At 54.4% G+C, this 24,233-nt stretch overlaps 1 protein-coding gene across 1 annotated transcript in view; it reads right to left on the bottom strand.

Moving 5' to 3' along the window:
* SARDH (sarcosine dehydrogenase) overlaps window positions 1-24,233 on the bottom strand; it is a 91,026-nt gene that overhangs the window by 7,316 nt on the left and 59,477 nt on the right. The window contains exons 18-20 of the mRNA XM_078877830.1: window positions 23,906-24,068; window positions 23,222-23,390; window positions 14,541-14,676 (exon numbers count right to left, since the gene is read on the bottom strand). Of these exons, the coding sequence (XP_078733956.1) occupies window positions 14,541-14,676; window positions 23,222-23,390; window positions 23,906-24,068 (468 nt within the window). The remainder of the gene's footprint in view (window positions 1-14,540; window positions 14,677-23,221; window positions 23,391-23,905; window positions 24,069-24,233) is intronic.

Below are 24,233 nucleotides of genomic sequence, written 5' to 3'. Positions count from 1 at the left end.
CGTATATAAACACTTATTAATTGGCCAAAACATTTGACCATGTAGACAACTGAATTGTTGTTGCCGGCTCCCTGGCTGTCAGCCTTGTCTTATGAGAGATGCAATTTACATGAACGAGGCTATGGTATGTAAAATGAATTATGAGATGTTTAAACATTCATGTATTACCTCTGAAAAAGCTGTTAATGAGCCCTCTGAGAGAGAGATGCGCAGACTCAGTGCGTGAACTCGGAATCTCATCTGTGCCGGCTTAGAGTCTCTGACACAGCCATTAACGTGTCTCCGATGAGACGCTCAGCCACCTCACATCTTTGCAAATGTCCGAGCCAATCAGCCGCCAGCGCTCTAATGGGACGCTTAAAGAGTCACGGCTAATATCGTCAAGACAGTTTATGTAAAATGCGTTTGTAGGCAATAAGTAATTTTGCGGAATGGGGTGAAATCAAATTGGACTTTGATTACGAGGGGCGGAATTTGCTTTTTGTGTCAAGCCAGACGGCGCCGGTATAATACGTAAACTCGGGGTCAAAGCGCCTAATTGCTTCGCAAGGAAATGCATCGCAAACACGTTCAAAAAGAAACGAATCATCGCAAAATGTCTGATTAAAACTCTTGCCCTTTCGCATCGAAATAAAATCACGCTTTCCCCCGGGGAACACGCAACACGATTCTTCAGTGAATTTGTGTTTGTGGGGTTTTTTCTTTCCCGGGATTACACACAAACGTGTGGACCGCTTCAACGGCCCGTGGCTCAATCACCCGTCGTAATTAGTGCCACACGGCCAGTTTCTCCGCTATCGAATTGAACCCTTTCCCGTGACGTATGTGTACGTCGTAGTTTTTACGCACACGTCATCGGAATGGAATCAGATAACGTAACTTAATTGGTACGTCAGATCGGAAGATGTACCGACGCTCCCACAAGGCCACGCGGGAGAGCGCGTGCCACAGTTTGGCGCCAGCCATAGTAGAGTGCGGTCGTGTCGTTACAGTTTTCTCCGGTGAGTACGATGTCTTTAAAAAAACAGCGGTGCTACGACGCCTCTCTAAATAAAATTACCGTTGAGCCGCTTGCACGTTCCGAGATTCAGCGGTAAACGGGACACCCACCCTGCGACTTGCAGACATCTCGGAACGGGAAAGGGTTAATGTCTGAATCACGTTCAGGAAAACTTTTACAAACCGATTCGAGTGAAATGTAGCATGCCGCTTTGCGTAGCGCCTCAAATCTATCGCCGTCTGCTGAAGCGGCACAGTGTCCCGCAGATTTATGTAATCATTTTTATACGAAAAAGAATTTATAATTATAAAAAAGAAGTTTGGTACACTTTGGAAAAACAAATTAATATATGCGCTTATACTGGCCATAAGACATTGTCAACGTAGGTTAGTATTTTATAAGTTTTGCTCAAACGATGATAAATAAATCCATCCTTCTCTCCAAGTACCTGCAATAGGCATGCCCCCCCCCCATCTTGTAGATAATTTATGAACCAAAATGAATAAAACATTTTTACATAATTCACTGTGTCACTCCACTGCTGAAGGCCTGCCCATGCTGTGTGGGCCATGGGGATTGCATGACCATACTTCACCACGCTGGGCAGTGGGGGTTGGTGGAAGGAGGGGGGGGGGGGTCCAGGATGGTTTAATAACTTGCTGGCCACTGACGCTATTAATCGCAACCGGGCATCTCATTGAGGTCACTGGGGTCACAGCGCGGTTTGTGCGACTCACTGCACCAACAGCTTCCCCCAAATCCAATCTGTATTATTTGACGATGGTAATCGTGCCGACGACACTCGAACTAAGTTGACCATATCTGGAACTAGGACTCACGCTCTCAGCGACGAGAGCTCGGTAGCGACACACTCTGAGCTGCATCGCAGGGGGTCTCGGGAGTGTAATGGAGGTGCAACGATTCGCCCCCCGCCACGTGGCTCGATGGATCGTCTCACTCCGGGGTCACGGCTCTTTGGCCCCTCGTGGTGCACAGGGGAATCCATAGCGGACGCAGCGTCTCCGTTAGCCAGTCGCAAACAATGGTAGCATTACCATAGTACAATTGGAAATAATCGATCCTTGCAGGCGCCATTCAATGCAGGTATCGTGAGAGAGAGAATTGATTTTAATCGCTCAAATTGGTACCAATTCCGAGTGACGGAAACACGCACGTTGCTGATTGACTTCATCGAACAAAATGTTAAGGTTGCGAGTCGGGGCCCAACGTTAAATGGATATCCAGCTCACAAAAACTGTCAGCCGAAGCCTCTGGCGAGCCACCGTTGTCCACAGCGGGCGGTCGGAAGACTGTGAGCGGGAACGAAATTGGGCCCCGTGACACATTCACGCGCAAAAATAAAACACCGCCGAAAATTCCGCTGCGTCACGCGTGGCGTTATTTAGGAGCATCGGGGCCTGCGTGGGGGATGAGACACGGCTAAGTTCCCTGATCGATCGCAGAGTCCCGGGGGGGATCACGGGCCGAGCGAGGGTGGGGGGGGTTGGTGGCAGTGAAGCCGGAGAGGGCGGTGGGGGGGAGGACCAGGGGTGGGGGCGGGGGGGAGGACCAGGGGTGGGGGCGGGGGGGGGAGGACCAGGGGTGGGGGGTGGGAGGAAACGGTGAGGAAATCGCCGGCAGCTCTGCGAGCCGTAAACTGCGCGGCGGTGATTTGACGTGGAGGCCGCTGATATTTCGCGGCGTCAGCGCGGGTTAACCCTTGTGGATGTTTCATCCATTTCCGACCGACGCTCGCGAATTCGCGCCGCCGCGTTCAGCCCCATCTGCTGGCTCGACACCACGAGCCAGAGGTGGTGACCTCCAAGTGGCTCGGAGCAACGAGCCGGGATTTGCTGAGATCCTGAGTTTCAAGTTGGGTTTTGGGCCAAATGACATGAAATAGCTCACTCAAGTTCGGTGAGTTTGTGAGTCTCTATCTGGTCACCAATAAATGCACAAATTAAGCCATCTCATTAAATTTGGATGTCTGCTTAAAATCATAATTTTCCAGCTCCACTGGCGAACATTAATTTGCCTTGAACGCTGCTGCACAATGCACAGCCTGCGCAGAAGGCGACCGTCTCATCGGCACTGCACAGAGGGCACACTCGGAAGTAGTTCTGCGATGTCCTCTTCCAGGTGTCATCTCGTGACACGAGGCGGTGCTCTGCTCACTGCTCGAGTTCTGAATGTAAGTGTCGTGGACTCAAGGACACGACGCTGTACTTCTTTGGTTTTTTCGGTAAAGTCACGTAGGTGAAGAATATAAAATAAAATGTAAATCACGACGTTTCGGAGGCAACACAAGCTTCCGTCGTCAGGTGGCACCGTCACAGCAACATTACTGTATCAAGTGAAGAGAACTCTAAGAGACACGAGACTATATACAGGTTAAGTGGGGGGAGGAGCCAGGATGGGCCGGGGGGGGGGTTAGAGTTCTCTCCACTTGATACAGTAATGTTGCTGTGACGGTGCCACCTGAAGACGGAAGCTTGTGCTGCCTCCGAAAACGTCGTGATTTACATTTTTATTTGATCTTTTCACCTACATGACTTTACCGAAAAAACCAAAGAGTATGGACCCTTGCAGTCACGAAAACTTAAAATCTAGAATAGACATGACGCTGATTTACGTGACGTAGAGTCCTTTTTCCAATCCACTGCTGGATGATGGCCTCCCCATATCGAATCGGGAGTTATATCACAATACTTCGCCACGATGCTGACTGCACAATTCAAAGCCAATTGGGAGGGGAGTAAAACATTTTTAAACCTTGGGCATTGGTAGCCAATGCAATGATCCATATTCGCTTTTGAGTCAGGGCCACGCTAAAAAACCTTACCATTAAACCCTCCCCTACCTGATTGTCACGTCTACACTAATATTATTATTTAAACAGACCGCGTCGCGTTTCACCAGGGAGCGAACTCCGGGGGGTCGAATTTAAAGTCTCCGCCGCCTGATGAAGCTCGGAGCAGCGTCAGCGAAACGGCGCCCGACGTCGATTGCCGAATTCAGTCGCGGAAGCCTCGAGCCACCGTCGAGGAAGAGCGTTACAGGTCAGACTTTGATGAATGTATAAATAGAAACAACAATGCACCCGCGCACAGGAGGCGATCTCGCCGGGGGGTGGAGTGTTGGCAAACTACCACCACGTGGCCAGACTCAAAAACGACGAATGCTGATCGCGCCATTTCTCTTTGCGAGCGTGAAAGCCGCTGCGCGCGCACGAACCAGAGGGCCTGGCGAGAAGCGGAGATGAGAGACGGCGTTGGAAGATAGAGGAGGGGGGTGGTGAGGGGGGGCGGTGAGGGGGGGGCGGTGAGGGGGGTCGGTGGGGGGGGGGGCGGTGAGGGGGGGGGGCGGGGGGTTCGTGCGATCTTTTCGCGAGCCGCCGACGTGTTTGCGGCTCGCGCTTTCGCTGAAAAGTCTCCGTTGAAGACGCCGTGACAACGCCGCCCTCGGAAGTAGCCCATCGCGATGGCTCGCCGCGGGGCCGCGACGCGCCGACGCCGCGAGGATCGTGGCAGACTGTGGCGGCTTACGGAAGCCCCATCTCACCCGGCAGCGGATGGACCACGGCTGCTGACGATGACGATGGCGATGAACCCACTGCACTCGGTGTGAACCGGCGTGTTCACCAGGCGCGGACGCACGCTGCGATCTGGCCACAACGCCTCTCATCGCCGGTCTTTCCCCACTCAGCCGCATCTATCGATGCCTCATCCGTTCCCAGCTGCCATGAAAAGGTCAGGGGGAATTAATATCGTCGAGCGACTTAAAAAACACGCCAATAACCCCTCGCGTGCGCCGCGTGCGAGCCAGTGCCTATGAAGGCCCGAGCGCCGCACGGTGATGGTGGTGGTGGTGAGGGTGGTGAGGATGGTGACGGTGGTGAGGGTGGTGAGGGTGGTGAGGATGGTGACGGTGGTGAGGGTGGTGAGGGTGGTGAGGATGGTGACGGTGGTGAGGGTGGTGAGGGTGGTGAGGGTGGTGAGGGTGGTGAGGGTGGTGAGGATGGTGTAGCCGGCACCTGGGGAGCGGTGGTGTAGCGGTCAGCGCGCTACGTTTTGAACCTGGGAACCCGAGTTCGATTCCTGCTCACGGCCAACCCCAGTGACGATTATTTGAAACGGTCCTGGGCCTCCGCTAGGTCAACTCAGTCTCAAATGAGTACCTGGTACGGTGTATACACATCACCACTGGGGAGACAAAGGCAGCCGGGCGAGGTTCTGGATACCCACCCCCTCATGTGCCATTCCGGCCTTCATAGGTGCTTGCTAACAGCACTTGCCCCAACAGTCTGTTAAGGCTACATGGGGGATCTTTGTCTTTGTGGTCAGCACCTCCGATTACAGTTGGCCAAGTACGGTGCAAATCAAAATACGCACAACACTGTGTCCTGGCTGCCTTTGTCTCCCCAGTGCTGAGGTTTACCCACATCACACTGGGTACTCGTCTAAGGCTGAGTTGACCTAGGGGAGGCTTAGGACCGGTTCAGATCGTCGTTGGCCGAGCTAAGACGGGAGTGCTCACACTGTGCCCCACCACACGCTACCGACCGATCAACCGTGGGTGAACCCAATTGTACTGCCGAGTGAACAGAGGATTTAATAAACTTGCACATTTGTTTGAATTTTAAATACGATTAAGAATTAAACTTCAAAGTTAAATGGCGTAACGCACATTCTGAATTCTGCTTATGTTGAAGGACTCCTGCACACCGTGTCGCGTGTGGGAGCTGTTTGACCATACTTCACCACTCTGGCCAGTGCTGGTTGGTGAAAGCGGAGGCCGGGACCGGTTCGGATATCAGCCGCCACCGATATTAGCCGTAGCCGGGAATCGAACTCGGGTCGACGGGTTCACAGGGCGGTGCGCGGAAACCACTGCGCCGCCACTCACCGTTCAAAGGCGTAACTCGCACACACGACTGTCCATTACGTCGTGAAAATGTTTCGGCAGCCGGGATGCGAGGTGATTTCTTTCTCTCGTTTGAGAAGAAACAAAACAAGAACGCGACTGGGGACATTCCGAGCTCACGGGCCCTCCACTGCTGCACCGCCAGCGCGGTGACGCGGCCCAGCGGTTCGCGGTGCGAGCGACCGTCGAACGGCCTTTTGTTCGATGGTTGATCACAGAGGTTCGTGGTTCAACTGATGCCACCGCCCCGATTATCACCGCGGGTGTAATAACCGCGGTGACTCTACGCCGCTGTCTGCGTTCGTGGCGCAGCGCGCTGACCGCTACACCACCGCTGCCCAGGTCCTGGCCACACCACCCACACAACCCTCCCCACCCTCGCCACCCACACAACTTAAACCACCCACACCACCCTCACCGCCCTCCCCACCCACACCAACCAAACCACCCACACCCCGTGCGGCGCTCGGCCATCGCAGGCGCTCGCTATCACGCGGCGCACGCGAGACGCCATGGGGTCGACCTCAGGGAGGCCCAGGACTGGTTCAGATAATCGTCATTTCCACCAGCACCCAAACACATGCACACAAGACAAAGATCCCCCGTATAGCCTTAACGGACTGTTGGAGCAAGTGCTGTTAGCACACGAGGAGATGGGTGGCGAGCACCACGCGCTGCACCCACACACACACGCACATTCAAGTCACTGACGAAAGGCCCACGGACAGAGCTCGCTCGCGACGAAAGAGATGCTAAAATCTATAAGGCTGCTGCCCTGCATAATTGTGTGGGATCCTTGAGGGATAATTATCAAGCAGATTGTCGCGTGAGAGCGATCGGAGATTGAGAGGAATCCCAGGGGAGCCACGGAACGCCGAGGCCAAACCACGGCGCTCAACACGACGGCGAAGACGGCGACCCGAGTTCGATTCCACCCTCACGGCCAACACCGGCGACGATTACCTGAACCGGTCATGGGCCTCCCCTAAGTCGACTCAGCCTCCAATAAGTACCTGGTGCGGTGTGTCAACATCGCCACTAGGGAGACAAAGGCGGCCAGGCGTGGTGCTGGGCACCCACCCACCGTGTGCCGTGCCGGCCTTCAAAGGTGCTGCTCGCTAACAGCACTTGCCCAATAATCCCTTGGATAGCAATATGGGGAACAGTCTTTATGTGTTTAACGTTGGCACATGTCCGGGATTGAACCAGACAGTCTGAGAATGTGCAACAGTGTTCAGGTAACAGGAATGGATTTGTACCGACATCTGCTGGTATTGTGTACAGGGTGTGGTGGGAGCAAGTGCTGTTAGCGAGCACCTATTAAGGCCGGAGCGGCAGACGAGGGGGTGTGTGGCAGCACCACGCCCGGCCACCTTTGTCTCCCCAGTTGCGATGTTTACACACCGCACCAGGTACTCATTTGAGGCTGAGTCGACCTAGGGGAGGCCCGGACCGGTTCAGATAATCGTCACCGGTGTTGGCCGATGCGCCACCGCTCCATGCACACACACACACACAGGAATAGAGCCGGCAGGGCAATGCGTAGAATTGGCATTAAAAGCTCTCCGATCGATGCTATTGAATGGGGGCAGCTGGGAAGCGTCCCCCCCACCCCCCACCCCTGGCGAACGCTGGGGGAGCGCGGCTCATGCACCGAGAGCATTGTTATGCGAGGCGAATGTGCACATCGCATCATGCCGTCGGATACAAAGCCGCGTGCACGACGATGCACGCAGATGCTCGCGTGAATCCCTCCGTCCCTCCGTCCGTCCGTGCCGCGTCCTTTCTCAAAGACGTCGGCGGTCGTGGCCTTCTTCCTTACACTTCACTCTGTCCGCGATGTTCACTCGGGAACTTTGCATCGGATACCCCTCCCGGTCGCATTGCCGATGTAACTGATTCACGACGAAGGTTGTTTCAGTGAATGTGAACGACTGACAGGGGCGGCAGCAGCAGCAGCAGCAGCGATGCGGCGACAGACAACTGCGGCCGGCAATCGACCCGATTGACGTGGGTTCACTCTCCATCACGCCGCTGTGCTCACGTAGTCACGGATTGGCACGTTTTTGGTGACGTAACAAACCTTGCTCGTTGGCTGTGTCGAGTGGTGGTGGGTTAACGACACATTTATATTCACGCGATCTCACACATACAACCTTTGTTATGAATTCCACTGGTCGCGACAGCTTTGTGTGTTCGACTGACGTCACTTAATTTTCTGTCTTCCCCCGGATTTTTTGTGCCAAGAATTTTCCGAGTCAAAAAATATTTAATTCATTCTCTTGTGGTCCCATTTGACATGTCTAAAAAATAAAAAATGCCACATATAAATAAACAAATAGAAACACGCGTGCCTCCGTGTGTGCGCATATGGCTGTATGTACAGTGTTGCTTTTTATCAATCCACTGCTGGATGAGGGCCTTCCCATGCCGTGCGGTGTCACGTGGGGGGTTTCTCACCGTTAAATGTGCTACGTACGCAAAACGTATGTAACTAATACATGTACGTTTCTGATTGTGTGTCTGTTTGTGCCCGTGTGTATGTGGGGAGCGGTAGTGTAGCGGTTAGCACATTGCACTATGAACCCGGCGTCCCGACTTCGATTCCCGCTCATGGCCAACACCAGTGACAATTATCTGAACCGGTCATGGGCCTCCTCTAGGTCGACTCAGACTCAAATGTGTACCTGGTTCGATGTGTAAACATGGCCACTTTGGAGACAAAGGCGGCCGGGCGTGGTGCTGGCAACCCACCCCCTCGTGTGCCGTGCTGGCCTTCAAAGGTGCTTGCTAACAGCACTTGCCCCAACAGTATATTAAGGCTATACGGGGGATCTTTATCTTTGTATATAAACGTATGTGTCTCTCTCTCTTTCTGTGTGCACGCTACTCGTGCAGGAATGAGTGACCAGTGACACACGCAGTGGCGTTTTAGAACAAAACAATTGGGAGGCCGCAAGTTCACATCCCGGTTCGCGGGTCAACTTAGACCCTCATCCCTTGAAGGTTAACAAAGCCACGGCAAGGTGACAGTGAACACGCTACACATAGACTGGAACACTTTCAGGGACCACCCAACCACAAACCCCACACTCTGCCAAACCCCATTAACTATTTTCCAGAACTCAGCCCTGGACTGCTCCGGCCACAATTATTCTCTGCACTGGCTCCCCAAAATCAGTCAATGAGCCAGTACAGGCACGAATGAAAGAGGCCCCTATGGGATGTGCTAAATAGTGTCATAACGACGTCGCATGTGTCACTCCATTGTGGCAGAGAGAGTGAGAAAGACGGACGAGCAGCATCCCACGCTTTGTTTGAGCGGGGGAGGCGCACTTTGACTGAACTGCACCGTCCCTCAACCATCCTCTCCCTGGGCACACACCGGGGCCGCCCCACCCCGAGGCTTTTAAGGCGCATCAGAGGAACTTCAAGCGGCGCGAGGAACACTTCCCACGTGCGCGGCGGAGCGAGCGGGCCCCGCTGGGGGTCAGCGAGTGGGTTCGCGTTGATCGGGCGAGTCGACACGAATTCCGCTTGAAACGCCCGGTGCGGCGAGGGGCACGAGGCTTTTAGGGCTCGGCGGGTGGGCGGCGAGAGGTCGGCGGGCGGGCGAGAACAGGCCGAATTAAAATTAAAATCAATGAAACAAGGCAGCCGGGAAAGCCGGCGCGGGACGTTTTTCCCGACGTTCAAAGGATTCGCTTCCACAGACAAGCGATTGAGATGGATTCTCATAATTCGGGCGCTGCGATTCGATTCACAAATTGATTGTTTTTTTCGTTCCATCTTTACCGTCGTGTTTATGGGGTTCCCCCCCCCCCCCCCCACGAGTTATTCTGTCTCATCTATTCCCTCTCGTTCGGTAGTATTTGAATAAAATTTGCACCAATCGTAAAAAATATTATAATCTCATGCACGTGAGTCTACACGTGTTACGAGCGTAATAATCGGCTTTGATCCGATGCCAAAACTCCTTCCAAATGACTGATCCAGAGATCTGGGCTCTCCGGTTACTTAGTGAATCGATTCTTTATTAATCGACTACTAAAGAAATCGATGACTTAATCAAGCGATTACTCTCCTAATTAATTATCCGTTCTGTTACGCGACTAACCGTATGACGTGGAAATAGTTGGGCTAAAACATAGTTTCTCCACTGTTCCCACCGGACAGAAATTTTGCCAGAGCATTCCATGACCCAACCCAAACATCAATTATTAATCCGGTACATATCGCCAGGGTTTTATATTTTCCCTTTTGTATTTTCACACATGCCGAGGTCTGGCCCGACAGGTCCCTGAATGACAAACCGCCCCGGGTCCTACTCCTACCCATAATCCCACTCGTGTGCACGGCAGATAATGCCGGGGCGCGCGCACAAACTCATTCTATGTTTTACGTGCCCCACTGATAATATTCCTTTTGAGCTCACGGGACGCAAATAGATTTCTTCAAAATAAGTAAAAAAGAAAACTCAAACGTTATCAATTTGCAATTGTGGTGGATCCAGCAAATGGCAGCGGCAGCTTTCATTTGACACCGAGGTTAAAATCCGTTGTGGCTGTGGAGCCCCCCGATTTCCACTGACTGTCGCAATCTCCTCTCAGCAGGCGATTGAATGTTGTGAGAGTGATGGGCGATGTGTTGGACAACGTGTATCAGCAGAGTGTTCAACGATTTAATACGAAACGGAAATTATTTGGCGCTGCTGCTGCTGCTGCTGCTGCTTTGGCAGTGGTGCAAAAGCACAAACTAACAACGAAAACGGACCACATCTGTCAATAACGCTGTGTGGCCTTAAAAGGGGGGAAATACATTTAACAGGCGATGTTTCAGTAAACTGCTGTTCATTATAGCACGTGAAAACAGCTTCAATTTTATTTGCTAAATGAGTAAGGGCTTTCGATTTAAAGCTTTCGTGACTGCAGGGATTCATCTTCTTGGTTCTTTTGGTAAACTCACGTAGAATGGAAATAATAAAATAATAAAAATAAAACATAATAAAATTATATAAATTAATATTATAATATAATATATTATATTATTTTATTATGTTGAATTTTTATTATTGTATTATTTCCATTCTACGTGACTTTACCGAAAGAACCAAGAAGAGTAAGGCCTTATTGTCCAAAACGTCACCTTTTATATGTTTATCTTTGTAAGGCCAGAATGTAATTGATGAATGTGTTGAGTTTTTAAAAATAATAATAGAATTTAGATTGGTGGGAGATGTGTAGAGGCTCTGAATTGAAATACTGTTTTCTGTATAATTTATATTATGATCGAAGCGGGGTAACTATAAACCGGCCAGGTGGTACAGGCAAAAGAGTGAGTGGCTCACAATCACAAGTTCAGATCCCGGTTGAGAGTTGCCTCATTAGTCATTAGCGGCTGCCCTTTGGCTAGACGTCCCCCGCTATAGGAATGTGGAATTTCCACCACTGGCTCAGGACTGCAAACGGGAAATGAGCGCCGCATCGATGCTCGTTTGAGAAGAGCGACACGGAGAGCTCCCCATGCTCCCGTCCCGTACGGCGTCGTGGCGACGCACGCGTCTCTGGCGACGGCACAATGGCCGAGGCGATGCTGCACGGCTTTCCGTTGCGTGCTTGGGCTGTGCCCCATGTGTCGTTCGGCAAGAATGTCCGACGTTTCGCCCCACGTACCGAGAGCTTCTTCGGGAACTGAAGCTATTGCAGGCGTTGAAACTCGCGCCACATTTGTGCCGAACGACACTCGGTGGGGAAGGGGGGGGGACAACCTGGAAGCGCACTCGAGAACGAAGCAGGGCAACCGCGGCAACCAACCCCATGCAGGCGACGCTGTGTTTTGGCTGCTGTGTGTGCGTCTGGCACTTCAACTATCGTCTTGTGAACAAGGGTGTTGAAGACCCTGTCACGTGGTTCGCAACAGGAGGCTGCCGAGTGCCGTCGCCACGACCCAAAGCGTGGAACCCGACTTTAAACGTTGATTGCGCAAGCCACCAGGATTGTGCAAGCCACCAGGGCTCTCGCTTCCCCCGTAAACGCCGCACCACGGAGAATCGTCGCGGTCGGACACCGCCCAGGACGATGGCGCGAACTCCTGCGCGAGTGGAAGCCCCGAGGCGGTTGCACCTGCAGCCGCGGAGGGAACAGATGACGGCACGCGGCCAACTGCCGCCCCTCCCCCAAGGACCATCGAACGACGGCACCAAAGCATCCACCGGCTCACGGCCGGCGCCGTCGAGTGGCTCAGGAACCTGGACACCGTTTAGAACATTCGTGGCGGTTACACAAATCAGGTGGTCCGTCGGTGCAATGCGCCGTGTGCCAGAAGAAGAACAGGGTTAACATACTTATTGGTTCTTTCGGTAAAGTCACAAGGGTATAAAATAACTGACGACGTGCAACACAAGTATCCATCACCTGATGACGGATACTTGTGTTGCGCCCGAAACGTCGCGATTTATTTTATTGTCTACCCACGTGACTTCACCGAAAGAACCAAAGAGTTTGGATGCCTGCAGTCACGAAAGCTTCAAATCAAGATTGAACGGGGCTAACGTTGTGTTTGCTATTTAATTATTTATTCTTCTTGTTCTTAGCACTGTTCCCAGGTCAGGGTGCCCCATAAATTGACCACACTTCTGTACGCGGCAGAAGCTGTCTCACAGATGACCAGGGGAGGCCATGAATTATTAGTGAACAGAGTGGCTCAGGCGGCAGGGCGCACGAGACGCGGGCGGCACACGGAGTTTCGTCTCGCCTGCCACACACGGGGTCGTTCTCTTCACGCGTGAACTCGCGGGAACTTGACAATAGGAAAATAAATAAATCTAAACGTAGGAAACATTTTCTCCGACGGCGCCCGCTGCAATAACAGAATTGCTATTAGCCGAGCAAATGTTCCCCTAAGACTAAAACATACATTGCAATATGCGCACACGTGCATGGGTTGTGTGTGTACACGTGTGTGTGTGTGTATTGGGAGCAGTAGTGTAGTGGTCAGCGCGCTGTACTACGAACCTGGCGACCCGACTTCGATTCCCGCTAACGGCCAACACCGGTGACGATTATCTGAACCGGTCCCGGGCCCCCCCTAGGTCGACTCAGCCTCAAATGAGTACCTGGTACGGTGTGTAAACATCACCACTGGGGAGACAAAGGCGGCCAGGCGTGGTGCCGTGCTAGCCTTCATATGCGTTTGCTAACTGCACTTGCCCCAACAGCATGTTAAGGCTATACGGGGGATCTTTGTCTTTGTTTTGTTCTGTGTGTCAATGCCAGTGTTTAGATGAAGGCCTCTACACAATGTGTCAGTTACGTAGGAGTTAATATTATTATATCTGATTAACTTTAACCATACTTCACCACGCTGGTCAGTGTGGGAACACAAGTCCAGACACAGATGCAGATCTAGAAACTTCAATAGCGGGGGGGGGGGGGGTTGTGGGCGGCAGTGTTCAGCAATGTTAAGCTTTATAAATAGAGCACTACATTAATAAGAAAAGACATCAAAGTGTGTTCTGTGGCATGTATCAATAAAATAATCATATTCAGGGTCTCAGGGGATGGCAGGTTGGGGGGCAATCGTCCCAACAGCCCCCCCCCCCCCCCCAGCCTCCTCACGTGGATCCACCACAGTTCGTGTGGCACTCGGCACGGGCCACCGGGGCTCGACGTGCGGTGCGCTAACCACAGCGCCACCACTCCCCGCCACTATGCTGATCTAAACGCTCCAACGCCAACATCTGACGCGTGTCCTTAGTGACGAACTAAAAACAACAACAGCAGCAGCAGCGCTGAGTGGGACACCTCGTGCACCCGAGTGTGGTGAGTGTGGTGAGTGTAGGGGGTGTGGTGAGTGTGGTGAGTGTGGTGAGCGTGGGGAGTGTGGTGAGTTTGGTTAGCGTGGGGAGTGTGGTGAGTTTGGTGAGCATGGGGAGTGTGGTGAGTGTGGTGAGTGTGGGGAGTTTGGTGAGTGTGGTGAGTGTGGTGAGCGTGGTGAGTGTGGTGAGCGTGGTGAGCGTGGTGAGTGTGGTGAGTGTGAGGAGTGTGGTGAGTGTGGTGAGTGTGGGGAGTTTGGTGAGTGTGGTGAGTGTGGTGAGCATGGTGAGTGTGGTGAGTGTGGTGAGTGTGGGTAAGTTTGGTGAGTGTGGTGAGCGTAGTGAGCGTGGTGAGTGTGGTGAGTGTGAGGAGTGTGAGGAGTGTGGTGAGTGTGGGTGAGTTTGGTGAGTGTGGTGAGCGTAGTGAGCATGGTGAGTGTGGTGAGTGTGGTGAGTGTGGGTGAGTTTGGTGAGTGTGGTGAGTGTAGTGAGCATGGTGAGTGTGGTGAGTGTGGTGAGTGTGGTGAGTGTGAGGAGTGTGAGGAGTGTGAGGCGTGTGCAGTGTGGGAGCAGTGAGGGGGGTGAGGAGGAGCGTGTACGTCTGTGCTCGCTAACAGCACTTGCCCCAGCAGTCTGTTAAGTCTTTGTACGTCTGTATGTACGTAGTCGTAGTTAGCCAACCACGCCAATCGGAGTGTGTGAGGAGGAGTGTGAGGTGGAGTGTGAGGTGGAGTACGAGGTGGAGTACGAGGTGGAGTACGAGGTGGAGTGTGAGGAGGAGTGGGGTGGTGGTGGGGTACTCACAGCGATGCCCGCGGGGTCCCGCACGTACCCGTACGCGAGGCTGCGCTCGATGTGGAAGCCGAAGTCGGCTCGCCGCACGTGCCCCACGGCGCGGCCGTCCCTCCAGACCGCCTCGAGACCCAGCAGTGGCACGCGCCTGACACACGCGCAGAGGGCCCAACACGAACGTGGTACACAATCACAAACGAGACCCAGCAGTGGCACGCGCCTGACACACGCACAGAGGGCCCAACACAAACGTGGTGCAGAATCACAAACGAGACCCAGCAGTGGCACGCGCCTGACACACGCGCAGAGGGCCCAACACGAACGTGGTGCAGAATCACAAACGAGACCCAGCAGTGGCACGCGCCTGACACACGCACAGAGGGCCCAACACAAACGTTGGTATAGAATCAGAAACGACCGAGCTGACTGACAACTGGAACTTGACCTCGCGATGTTCTGGGTTTACTCTCTTTACAATTTACAGCTGTGAATGTTGTGGGTTTACTCTCTTTACAATTTACAGCTGTGAATGCTGTGGGTTTACGCGACAACACACAGGTGCTGCACTAGTCACGAATTGGGAGGTTCTGTTTACCAATTGGCTGTGTCGGGTGGTGGCGGGTTTAACGACACATTTATATTTACACGATCTAACCCAAAATCCTCTCTTATGTAGGATATTTGTCGCAAAAGCCTACGCGTTAAACGTATGTTCTGACTGCAAGCAGTCCATTACTCACCACACCAACCCCCCCACCCCCCCCCCCCGGGACGCTGTTCCATCCAAGAAGACCCCTTCTCAATTTTAGGAGTTGAGAATTACAGTTTTATTGTACACGGGTGATTCAGTAAAATTAAACACTGAAAACGCAACGACAGGAAGCGGCTAAGAAATAAAACATGACTGCGGACAGCGACCACCCCGCGCCGCCGCGGGTCACGCTGCTCGTCCATAAGCCACGCGGATCTCGTGACTTCGCGAATGTATTTTAGTTTTGCAGACAAGTAGAAAGGGTACCGGACTTTAAGTTAAAGTGTAAACGGTCACTTTTGTGGATAATTTTTCAGGTTTGCTGGCTAATTAAAATTATATCGCGTAGCAAATGAATTATTTTAGGAACGTATTTAGGAATGTTCCGGCAGATTGCCGATTTTACATAAGAGGAAACACTTGTACAAAGGCTATTCCCAGGGAATATTAATGGGGCTATGTAATATTTAACTTAAACAGAACACGGGGTTGGATGAATCGATATTACTTTTAAAGTGCCACGTTAGTTAGCGCGAGATCCTCAAAGTCAGCGGACATGAGCAGCCCTTGCTTACCGCCTCGCGCGAGTGCTGGGAAAGCCGAGATATGGTCGCCATATCTCGGGCTACCGGACTAGCTCCACCCACTCGGACTGAGCGAGCTCTCAAATCACTCAGGTGGCAGCGGTGGCGGCTCCCAATTCCAGCTGGAGTCACTGACGACATCTGCCCTCATTTCTACTCAACAGCCTCAACGTTCTTCCTCCTCCCCTCGTCTACCCCTCGTCTACCCTCTCTCTACTCTCCTGCTTCGAAGCTTCACTCGAGCAGCTGTCGCCTCCTGATGAAAGGCCCCATCACCCCCCCCACCATCACCCCCCCCCCATCACCCCCCCCATCACCCCCCCCATCACCCCCCCCATCACCCCCCCATCATCCTCCATCACCCTCCACCACCCCCCATCACCCCCCACCACCCCCACCACCCCCCACCACCTCCATCACCCCCATCACCCCCACCACCCCCCATCACCCTCCGGGGAGGTTCCTTCTTCTCCTCTGCTACCGTGGCAAATTTGGCAAATTTGGGACCATTGACGCTGGCACATTTAACGGCCTAATAATGTCTCCCTCCTTGCACCCCTCGACTGGAATCAACTTCCCCTGTACATTGATTAGCACCATCCATAAACTCAACACTGCCCATATACTCAGCACTACCCATAGACACAGCACTGCCCATAGACCCAACACTGCTCATAGACTGCCTCTGTACATTAATCAGTCCCCCTCCCTAACCGCCTTCCATTCCTCTCTCAAAGCCTCGCCTCTTCTCTATCGCCCATTCCCTTCCTCTTCCCTCCCCTTGCCCCTCCACTCCTCCCCGTCCCTCCCCTGCCCTTTCGTGACCTCGAAGTACCCCTCAATCGCGGTCACTCATTGCCCGATCCGTGTACGCCCCTGCTATCTAAATCATTAAATTCTGCGTCACCGTTTTGTAAGCTATGTCAAGTGCCTCGCGCGAAGGCGTCCCATAAATATGAATGAGATGAGATGTAGAGTCCACTGCGAGAGAAGCAGACTGGTACAGTTACGGTTCCGACACTAACGCGTTAATAACCAGGGCAGCCGCTGGATTCGAACCGTGAACCTCGACAACAAGCGGCGCATGCGTGAGCCTGCTAGGCCGCGTCACGGCGAGCGAGTGTACATTCATCAGCACCATCCATACGTAGCCAACCGTGCTAATCGTATCGCTTGGTGATGCAAGTAGCGAGCATGCGAGTGATGATGATGGAGGTGGTGAATCTGATGAATTTGACGATACTAGGAGAGAGAGCTTGGTGGATGGATGCTATATGTATGAATGTTGAACTAGCCAGCCGTGCTAATCAGAGGTGTGGGGGAACGATAACAAACTAGACACGGCAAGGAGGAGTCCCGTGGAGGAAGACAGAGGGCCGGCTTCTTCCTCCCGCGAGGCTGGCTCCATCACCTCCCTTCCACCGGCCACAGCTTCATGGGGAGGTCTGGACTGGCCACTCATTCCCTCCGTCGATTGGAAGGAGGATCAGAATGAGAATCTGTATTGAGACTCGAGGAATCCGATGAGCTATGAAGCTCTTGTTCACAGATGTCGAGTCGCAGGAGGGGGGGGGGGGCAGTGGCTAGCAGCAGCAGCAGCCGTGAACAACTTCTTTATTTTTCTTCGTTCTTTCGGTAAAGTCACATTTCGGGTCTTAATTGATTGTGTTCACGCTTACGGTGACTTTCAGACCGCATTCCATTCTCTTCCTATCCCCCCTCCTCTTTTCCAAACATAGATGGACTCGTCCATCTGACCAACTGCCAAATCGCTGTCCGTGGTCCTGACGTTAATAAAAAACCGCCACTTTTTTCAAAATTTCTTGCCGTGTTTTTTCACACCTGATGATGATTGCTTGTGTTGCGGTCGAAACGTCGTGAGAATTTAATTGTTTTATATTTTTATTATTTTATTGTTTCCCTTCTACGTGACTTTACCGAAAGAACCGAGAATATGAATCCCTGCAGTCACGAAATCTTTAAATCAAAATGTAACTTCTTCATTCTCGCAATCTTCAACAAGCGGCCAAGACCAGGGCTCTTGCGCGCTTGAACGCGAAGCGAAGTGGATGATCCTTACTTCCGCAAGGGTACGAATGCCAGGTGCACCCTCAAGATGAGCAAGCTCAATGGGTCAATGGACGACATATCAGCTTCACAGCAGCTGCTCGCGTCAAAGGCGAGGGTTTGCATTCTCGCTCTTCTGCTACGAGCAGATGCTTGCGCTCAGCGCCGGGATAATGCACCCAAGGTGCTGTGTACATTCGCCGGCGCGTCGTGATAATTACTTGCCTGTGGGCAGCGCACACAAATCCTGAAGCCTCCTGCCATTATTATTACCGAGCAGATACGACCCTATGCCTTTCAATCATTCCTCCCCAACTGATAACATCGAGACTAAGACGGAAATCCCCTCATGTCGCCTACGACAGACTCTGCTGGGGCAAGTGCTGCTCAAGCAGGCACGGCACACTATGGGGTGGACGGCCAGCACCACGCCCGGCCGCCTTTGTCTCCCCAGTGGCCATGTTTAGAACACCACGCTGGGGTACTCATTTGAGGCTGAGTCGACCTAGGGGAGGCCCATAACTGGTTGAGATATCATCACCGGTGTTAACCGTGAGCGGGAATCCAACTCGAGTCGTGGGTTCATAGCGAATTGCGCGAACCGCTACACTACCGCTGCCCAGGATATGACACACACACACGGTGCACACACACACGGTGCACACACACACGGTGCACACACACACACGCACAAACGTGTCCTCCGTGTGTGCCTCAGCACTCAACCCACAGCCGGGTTCATCGAGAGCCCTCGCCACGCACACACACGTGGCGCGCACACACACACGTGGCGCGCACACACGCACGTGGCCTGCAAACACACGCACCCGGCACGAGTGGACACACACGTGGCACGCACACCTGGCACACATACACGGTGCACACACACACGGTACACACACACACGGTGCACACACACAACACACACACACACACGGTGCGCACACACACACAGTGCACACACACACACGGTGCACACACACAAGACACGCACACGGTACACACACACGCACACGGTACACACACACGCACACAGTGCACACACACTCACACGGCTTGCACACACACGGTGACACACACGGTACACACACACACGCACACACACGAGGCTGGAAGGGGATTTACTCTGCAAGCAGCAGGGGTCGCGACGACGCATGCAGTGGCAGGGGCGCTGCGAGCGTGACCCATGGGTCTCTCCCCCCCCCCACCTCTCTCTTCCCTCTCACCCCCTTCTCTCCCTCCCTCTCTCTCTCTGCCCTCTCTCGCTCACTCTCCTTCCTCTCACGTGTTGCCTCTCCCCTCTCTCTCTCATCTCTCGATTTCCTCTCGTGCTCTTCTCACTCTCTCTCTCTATCTTTCCTCCCTCTCTGTTTCTGTAGCATGCCTCTCCCCCCCCCTCTCCCCCCTCTCTCTCTCTCATATCTGACGCACTCTGTCCCCCGTTGCTGGCTCTTCCTTGAATTTCTCTCTCTCTCTCCGCTGTCTCTAATGCACCTCTCTCGTGCCTCCCTCACTCTCCCCCTTCACATCTCCCTCCCAAAACTCTCCCCCTCCCTCCCCCCTCCCTCCCATCTCCCTCCCATCTCTCCCCCGCTCTGCCTCTGGGGATCCTCTGAGCCACGTTGTCTTTACGGGCGCCAGGGCTTCGTGTGGCCGTGGACTGCGGTGGTGATGCTAATGTGAGTGGATTAATAACTTCACGCACACTGAGCTGCCAAACACAGGCTGCAGCGCTGCTGTGCGTGTGTGTGTGTGCATGTGTGCGGGTGTGCGTGTGTGTGTGCATGTGTGCGTGCGTGGGTGTGTGCGTGTGTGGGTGTGCGTGCGTGTGCGCGCGTGTGCGCGTGTGTGCGCGCGTGTGTACGCGTGGGTGTGTTGAGAGTGGAGGTGCAGCGGTTAGCGCGCTGCGCTAAGAATCTTGCAATCCCGGGTTCGATTCCCACCCACGGCTAATACCAGTGACAATTATCTGAACCGGTCCTGGGCCTCCCCTAGGCCTTCTCGGCCTCAAATGAGTACCTGGTGCGGTGCGTAAAAAATCGCCACTGAGGAGACAAAGGCGGACGGGCCTGGTGCTGGCTACACACCCCATCCTGTGCCGTTCTGCCGTTCATAGGCGCTCGCTAACAGCACTTGCCCCAACAGTCTGTTAAGGCTACACGGGGCATCTTTGTCTGTGTATACGTCTGTGTGCGGAGTGGTGGCGCGGTGGTTAACGCTCCGCGCTTTGCAAACTCGTGACCCGAGTTTGATCCCCGGCCTGGGCTCACATCGAAGGCACCGGCATCGGAAATAGGCGCTGGGCCTGAAACGAGCATCGAGATGCGTCAACATCGCCAGAGACCAGAGAGCCGCTGGGTGCTGCGGTGCTGCTGCCACTCACCCACCCACCCACCCCTTGGTGCGTGCCGACCTTTAATAGGCGCTCGCTAACGCCACTGGGGGGGTCCCTACGGTCGCGCTCCCTCCGTGCGCTCGCTCGCGTCGGTAAAGATGTTTTCTAAACACATCCTTGACGTAACACCCCCTCCGGGAGCCATCGTCTCCTCGTCTGCGAAGGGGAGCAACGTTAATGACGTTCCGTGGTTCTGAGTCACTCCGCAGATACCCCGGGTAACGAGGAGGGCACGGGGCGGAGGCGGCTCCCCGCTTAACGTCGCCGCGTCATCAGCCTTCCCCGCACGTCGCAAACGCGGCGCCAGGAATAAACAAAGACAAAGATCCCCCCGCGTGTAGCCTCGGCAGACTGCAGGGGCAAGTGCCGTTAGCGAGCACCTATGAAGGCCGGCACGGCACACGAGGGGGCGGGTGGCCAGCACCACGCCCGGGCCCCTTTTCTCTCCCCAGTGGCGATGTTTTGACACACCGCACCGGGTACTCAATTGAGGTCGAGTCGACCTAGGGGAGGCCCAGGACCGGGTCAGATAAGTAATCGTCACCGGTGTTGACCCGTGAGCGTGAATCGAACCCGGGTCGCCGGGATCACAGCCGCAGCGCGCTGACCGCTGCAGCACTGCCACTCCTCGAGAACAAACACACACACACACGCGCGTGCACACACACACGCGCGTGCACACACACACCGCGCGCGCACACACACACGTGCGCACACACACGCGCACGCACACGCTGCGGTCATGAATAATGAACGCGTACAGACGCCACGAGGCGTGTACGCGTGAATCATTGAGCACAGCTGGAGACGGCGGGGGGCAGCGGGAAGGGGGGGGGGCTGGGGGTTTGGGGGGGGGGCGTTTGGTGAACACCGCTGCCGCTCGCTCGTGCGTCATTCCAGCAGTGGTGCTGGCCCACTGGGGTGGGGGGCGGGGAGAGGGGGGGGCGACAGATCAGGAATTATGATTGCCCCCCCCCCAAAGAAAAAGATCCCCGGTACAGTATAGCCTCAACAGACTGTTGGGGCAAGTGCTGTCAGCGAGCAGCACCTATGAACGCCACAACGGCACACGAGGGGGTGGGTGTCCAGCACCGCGCCCGGCCGCCTTTGTCTCCCTCGTGGCGACGTTGCTAAACACTGCACCAGGTACTCGGTTGAGGCTGAGTCACCTCGCTCCCCTCCCCCCACAATCTTCTACATTCTCCGTCGAGAGAAGACGGACGAGAGGTTGGCGACAGAGAGAGAGGTGTGGCGACATGAGAGCAATGTGGCTCAGTGGTAGAGCGAGCGGCATTGGAAGCTTTGCGAGTTACAAATCTTGGTTGGGGGGGGGTCGACTCAGCCCATCATCTCTCCGGGGTGGATAAAATTGAGGACACTTTGCAGGGAAGTAAAAAGTGGCTGCCCGATATAGGGACTCGTCCCAGCCATAGGAATATCCACCGCTGGAATATCCACCAGGGCCGTGAACAGGTGATGCTCACCACCTCAATGCTCATTTGAGCAAGAAACCATCAGAACTGTTTGAGATGAGAGCTGCAGAAATATCTACATGGCACCAAATACCCCCCCCCCCCAAGCTCTGGGGGTCCTCTAAATATGAAGGTGTTATCGGCCAATTAATGAGTGTGTATACACGTGTGAGGACACCGGAGTGCCTGCAAAAAACCCACACGTGCAAGGGGGCAACACTCTATCCCGTGCTGATGGAACAGATGGAGCCCACCGTTGCTGTACCGCCTTCTCCTGGCCAGCCACAGCTCTGCCTGGGACCCACCAACTCTCGCTGCTGCCTCGGCAGTCCAGGATTACAGGCTGCCACCTGCAGCGTGGCCTCCACCGCCCGCGATACACGTCAACCACGGTCGGCGCCGTTACGGGTCTCGCCTGGCATACAGGAGGTTGTGGGTTCAGTTCCGACCCTGACGCCTGTATAGTTGGAGTTTGTGGTGTCTCATCTCCAATGGTCGCGTGGATTATTCTCCGGGTCCTCCTTTTTTCCCTTCACATTTAGAATCATCACGCATTTAGAGTATTTGCCTGCTATAAATGTCCACGTGACAAGCCACTTTGTTGAGCTGTCATTTGTGGCCAGGTCGCTTCTGAAAGAGAGCTACACAGCTCAGTGGGCCTTACCTGGTAAAATAAAAAATAGTTAAACGTTTACCAGTTTTTCTTTCAACGGCGGTAGGAACAGCAACGACACAAGATTCCTACAAGGCCGTCTTCGTCAGCGAGCATTAGCGCTGATTGCGAACGAATCCCAACGACTCAGTGAAGCTTTCCTGGATTTTGAAAAAAGAAAGAAATAAAAAGGCGAGGGACCTGTGCATCGGAGAGACGTTTAAGGGGAGGTGAATAATGAATGTAAGGAGCCGCTCGCTCTGAAAGGGTTTTTAGGGAGCGGTGAGTTTGACTCGGCCCAACCATCCCTGACCGCACTCTCTCAAAGCCGACGCGGCAGCACTTAAGCCTTTTACACGCACGCACGGACACGGCACGGACAGACGCACTCACGGTACAGACAGACGCACTCACATACACGGTACAGACAGACACACTCACAGACACGGCACAGACAGACACACGCACAGACACGGCACAGACAGACACACGCACGGACACGGTACAGACAGACGCAGACACAGACGTGGCAGAGACGGTCGCGGGCACGGACACCGTGCGTGACGACGCCATGACGATGGCACCCGCAGTATTAACCAGGGTGGCTGCTCTACCCGAACCGCAAATCTCTGCAGGGAGCGAGTGGCAAACGCGCAAATTCTCTGCTCTGTCAGCGCCCAGGTGCGGCGTGTTTATATTCTTTACCGCCGTTGGTACAGGGGCGGCGAGAGCAGCCGTGGGATCGGAGAGACGCGGCGCTCGGGGAACTCACTCGTCGATGGTGAAGCAGGCTATGCGCTTGGCCAGCCCACGCCGGCGCTGCTCCTCCAGGGCGCCGCGGCCCAGGAACGGGACGGACGACTTGAGCTTGCAGGTGAAAGCCAGGCCGGCCTCGAGCGGAGAGTCGTCCGTGCGGAGGTCGGCGTGCCAGTGGCGGTAGCCTGGGGGGGGGGGGGGGGGGGGGGGGTGCCGGGGACACGGCGGGGTAAACGGCGGTGCCGGAGCGGCAGAGCGGTCGAGACTCCGCCGGGGGCCCTCCTCAACTCACGCGCTTCGGTTTGTGCCAACGGCGTCACGAGACGCAGCGACCGTGCGGCTCTCTCTCTCACAGAGCAGCTCAAGCGATTCGTGGAAGTGGATATCGCAGAGCTACCTCCGAGATCCCTTCTTCACGTGACCTCTGGCCAACCGATTAGCACGGTTGGCTACGTACGGTGCTAAAGAAGTTCAACATAGGTACATATACGTACGTGACAGTAACGTTCATCGCGTGAGACAAATTAAAGCGATGGGTTTTTTTTTGCACAATCGTTGGTGGAGGCCATCGACTCAACTAGACTTGAGAATCAGTTTTGTTTCATCACAGGCGGCTGAGACCTGGATTCGAGCCCAGGTCCTGAGCCCTGACGGGGGTGGGGGACCCTGGGAAGGAACAGTCAGCCCATCACCGGCCCACCCTTCTCGATGGAGAGCGAGTCGATGGCGCGGTAGCCGGCGTTGACGATGCCCAGGGGCCGCCCGGCCTCCATCACGGCCGCATAGACGGCACCACACGCGGCCGCTGGCACGTGCAGCTCCCAGCCCAGCTCCCCCACGAACGACACGCGCATGGCGCGCACCTGCTCCCGCGACGGGAGGGGGGGGGGACACGGCGGTCATTCCGTTAGCGCAGGGGTCGGCATCCGAAAACTAACGACAAGAGCCTTTTTTGTTCGAATTGGGCAAATGGTTCAATGTTTCAAGAGCCGCCATGCTCGTGAAAGCGAGACGCTCGTTCGTAAATA

This window comes from Lampetra fluviatilis, chromosome 49 (genome assembly GCF_964198595.1).
Source record: "Lampetra fluviatilis chromosome 49, kcLamFluv1.1, whole genome shotgun sequence".
NCBI classification, from domain to species: Eukaryota; Metazoa; Chordata; class Hyperoartia; order Petromyzontiformes; family Petromyzontidae; genus Lampetra; species Lampetra fluviatilis.
This window is presented reverse-complemented; position numbering and strand designations above follow the sequence as displayed.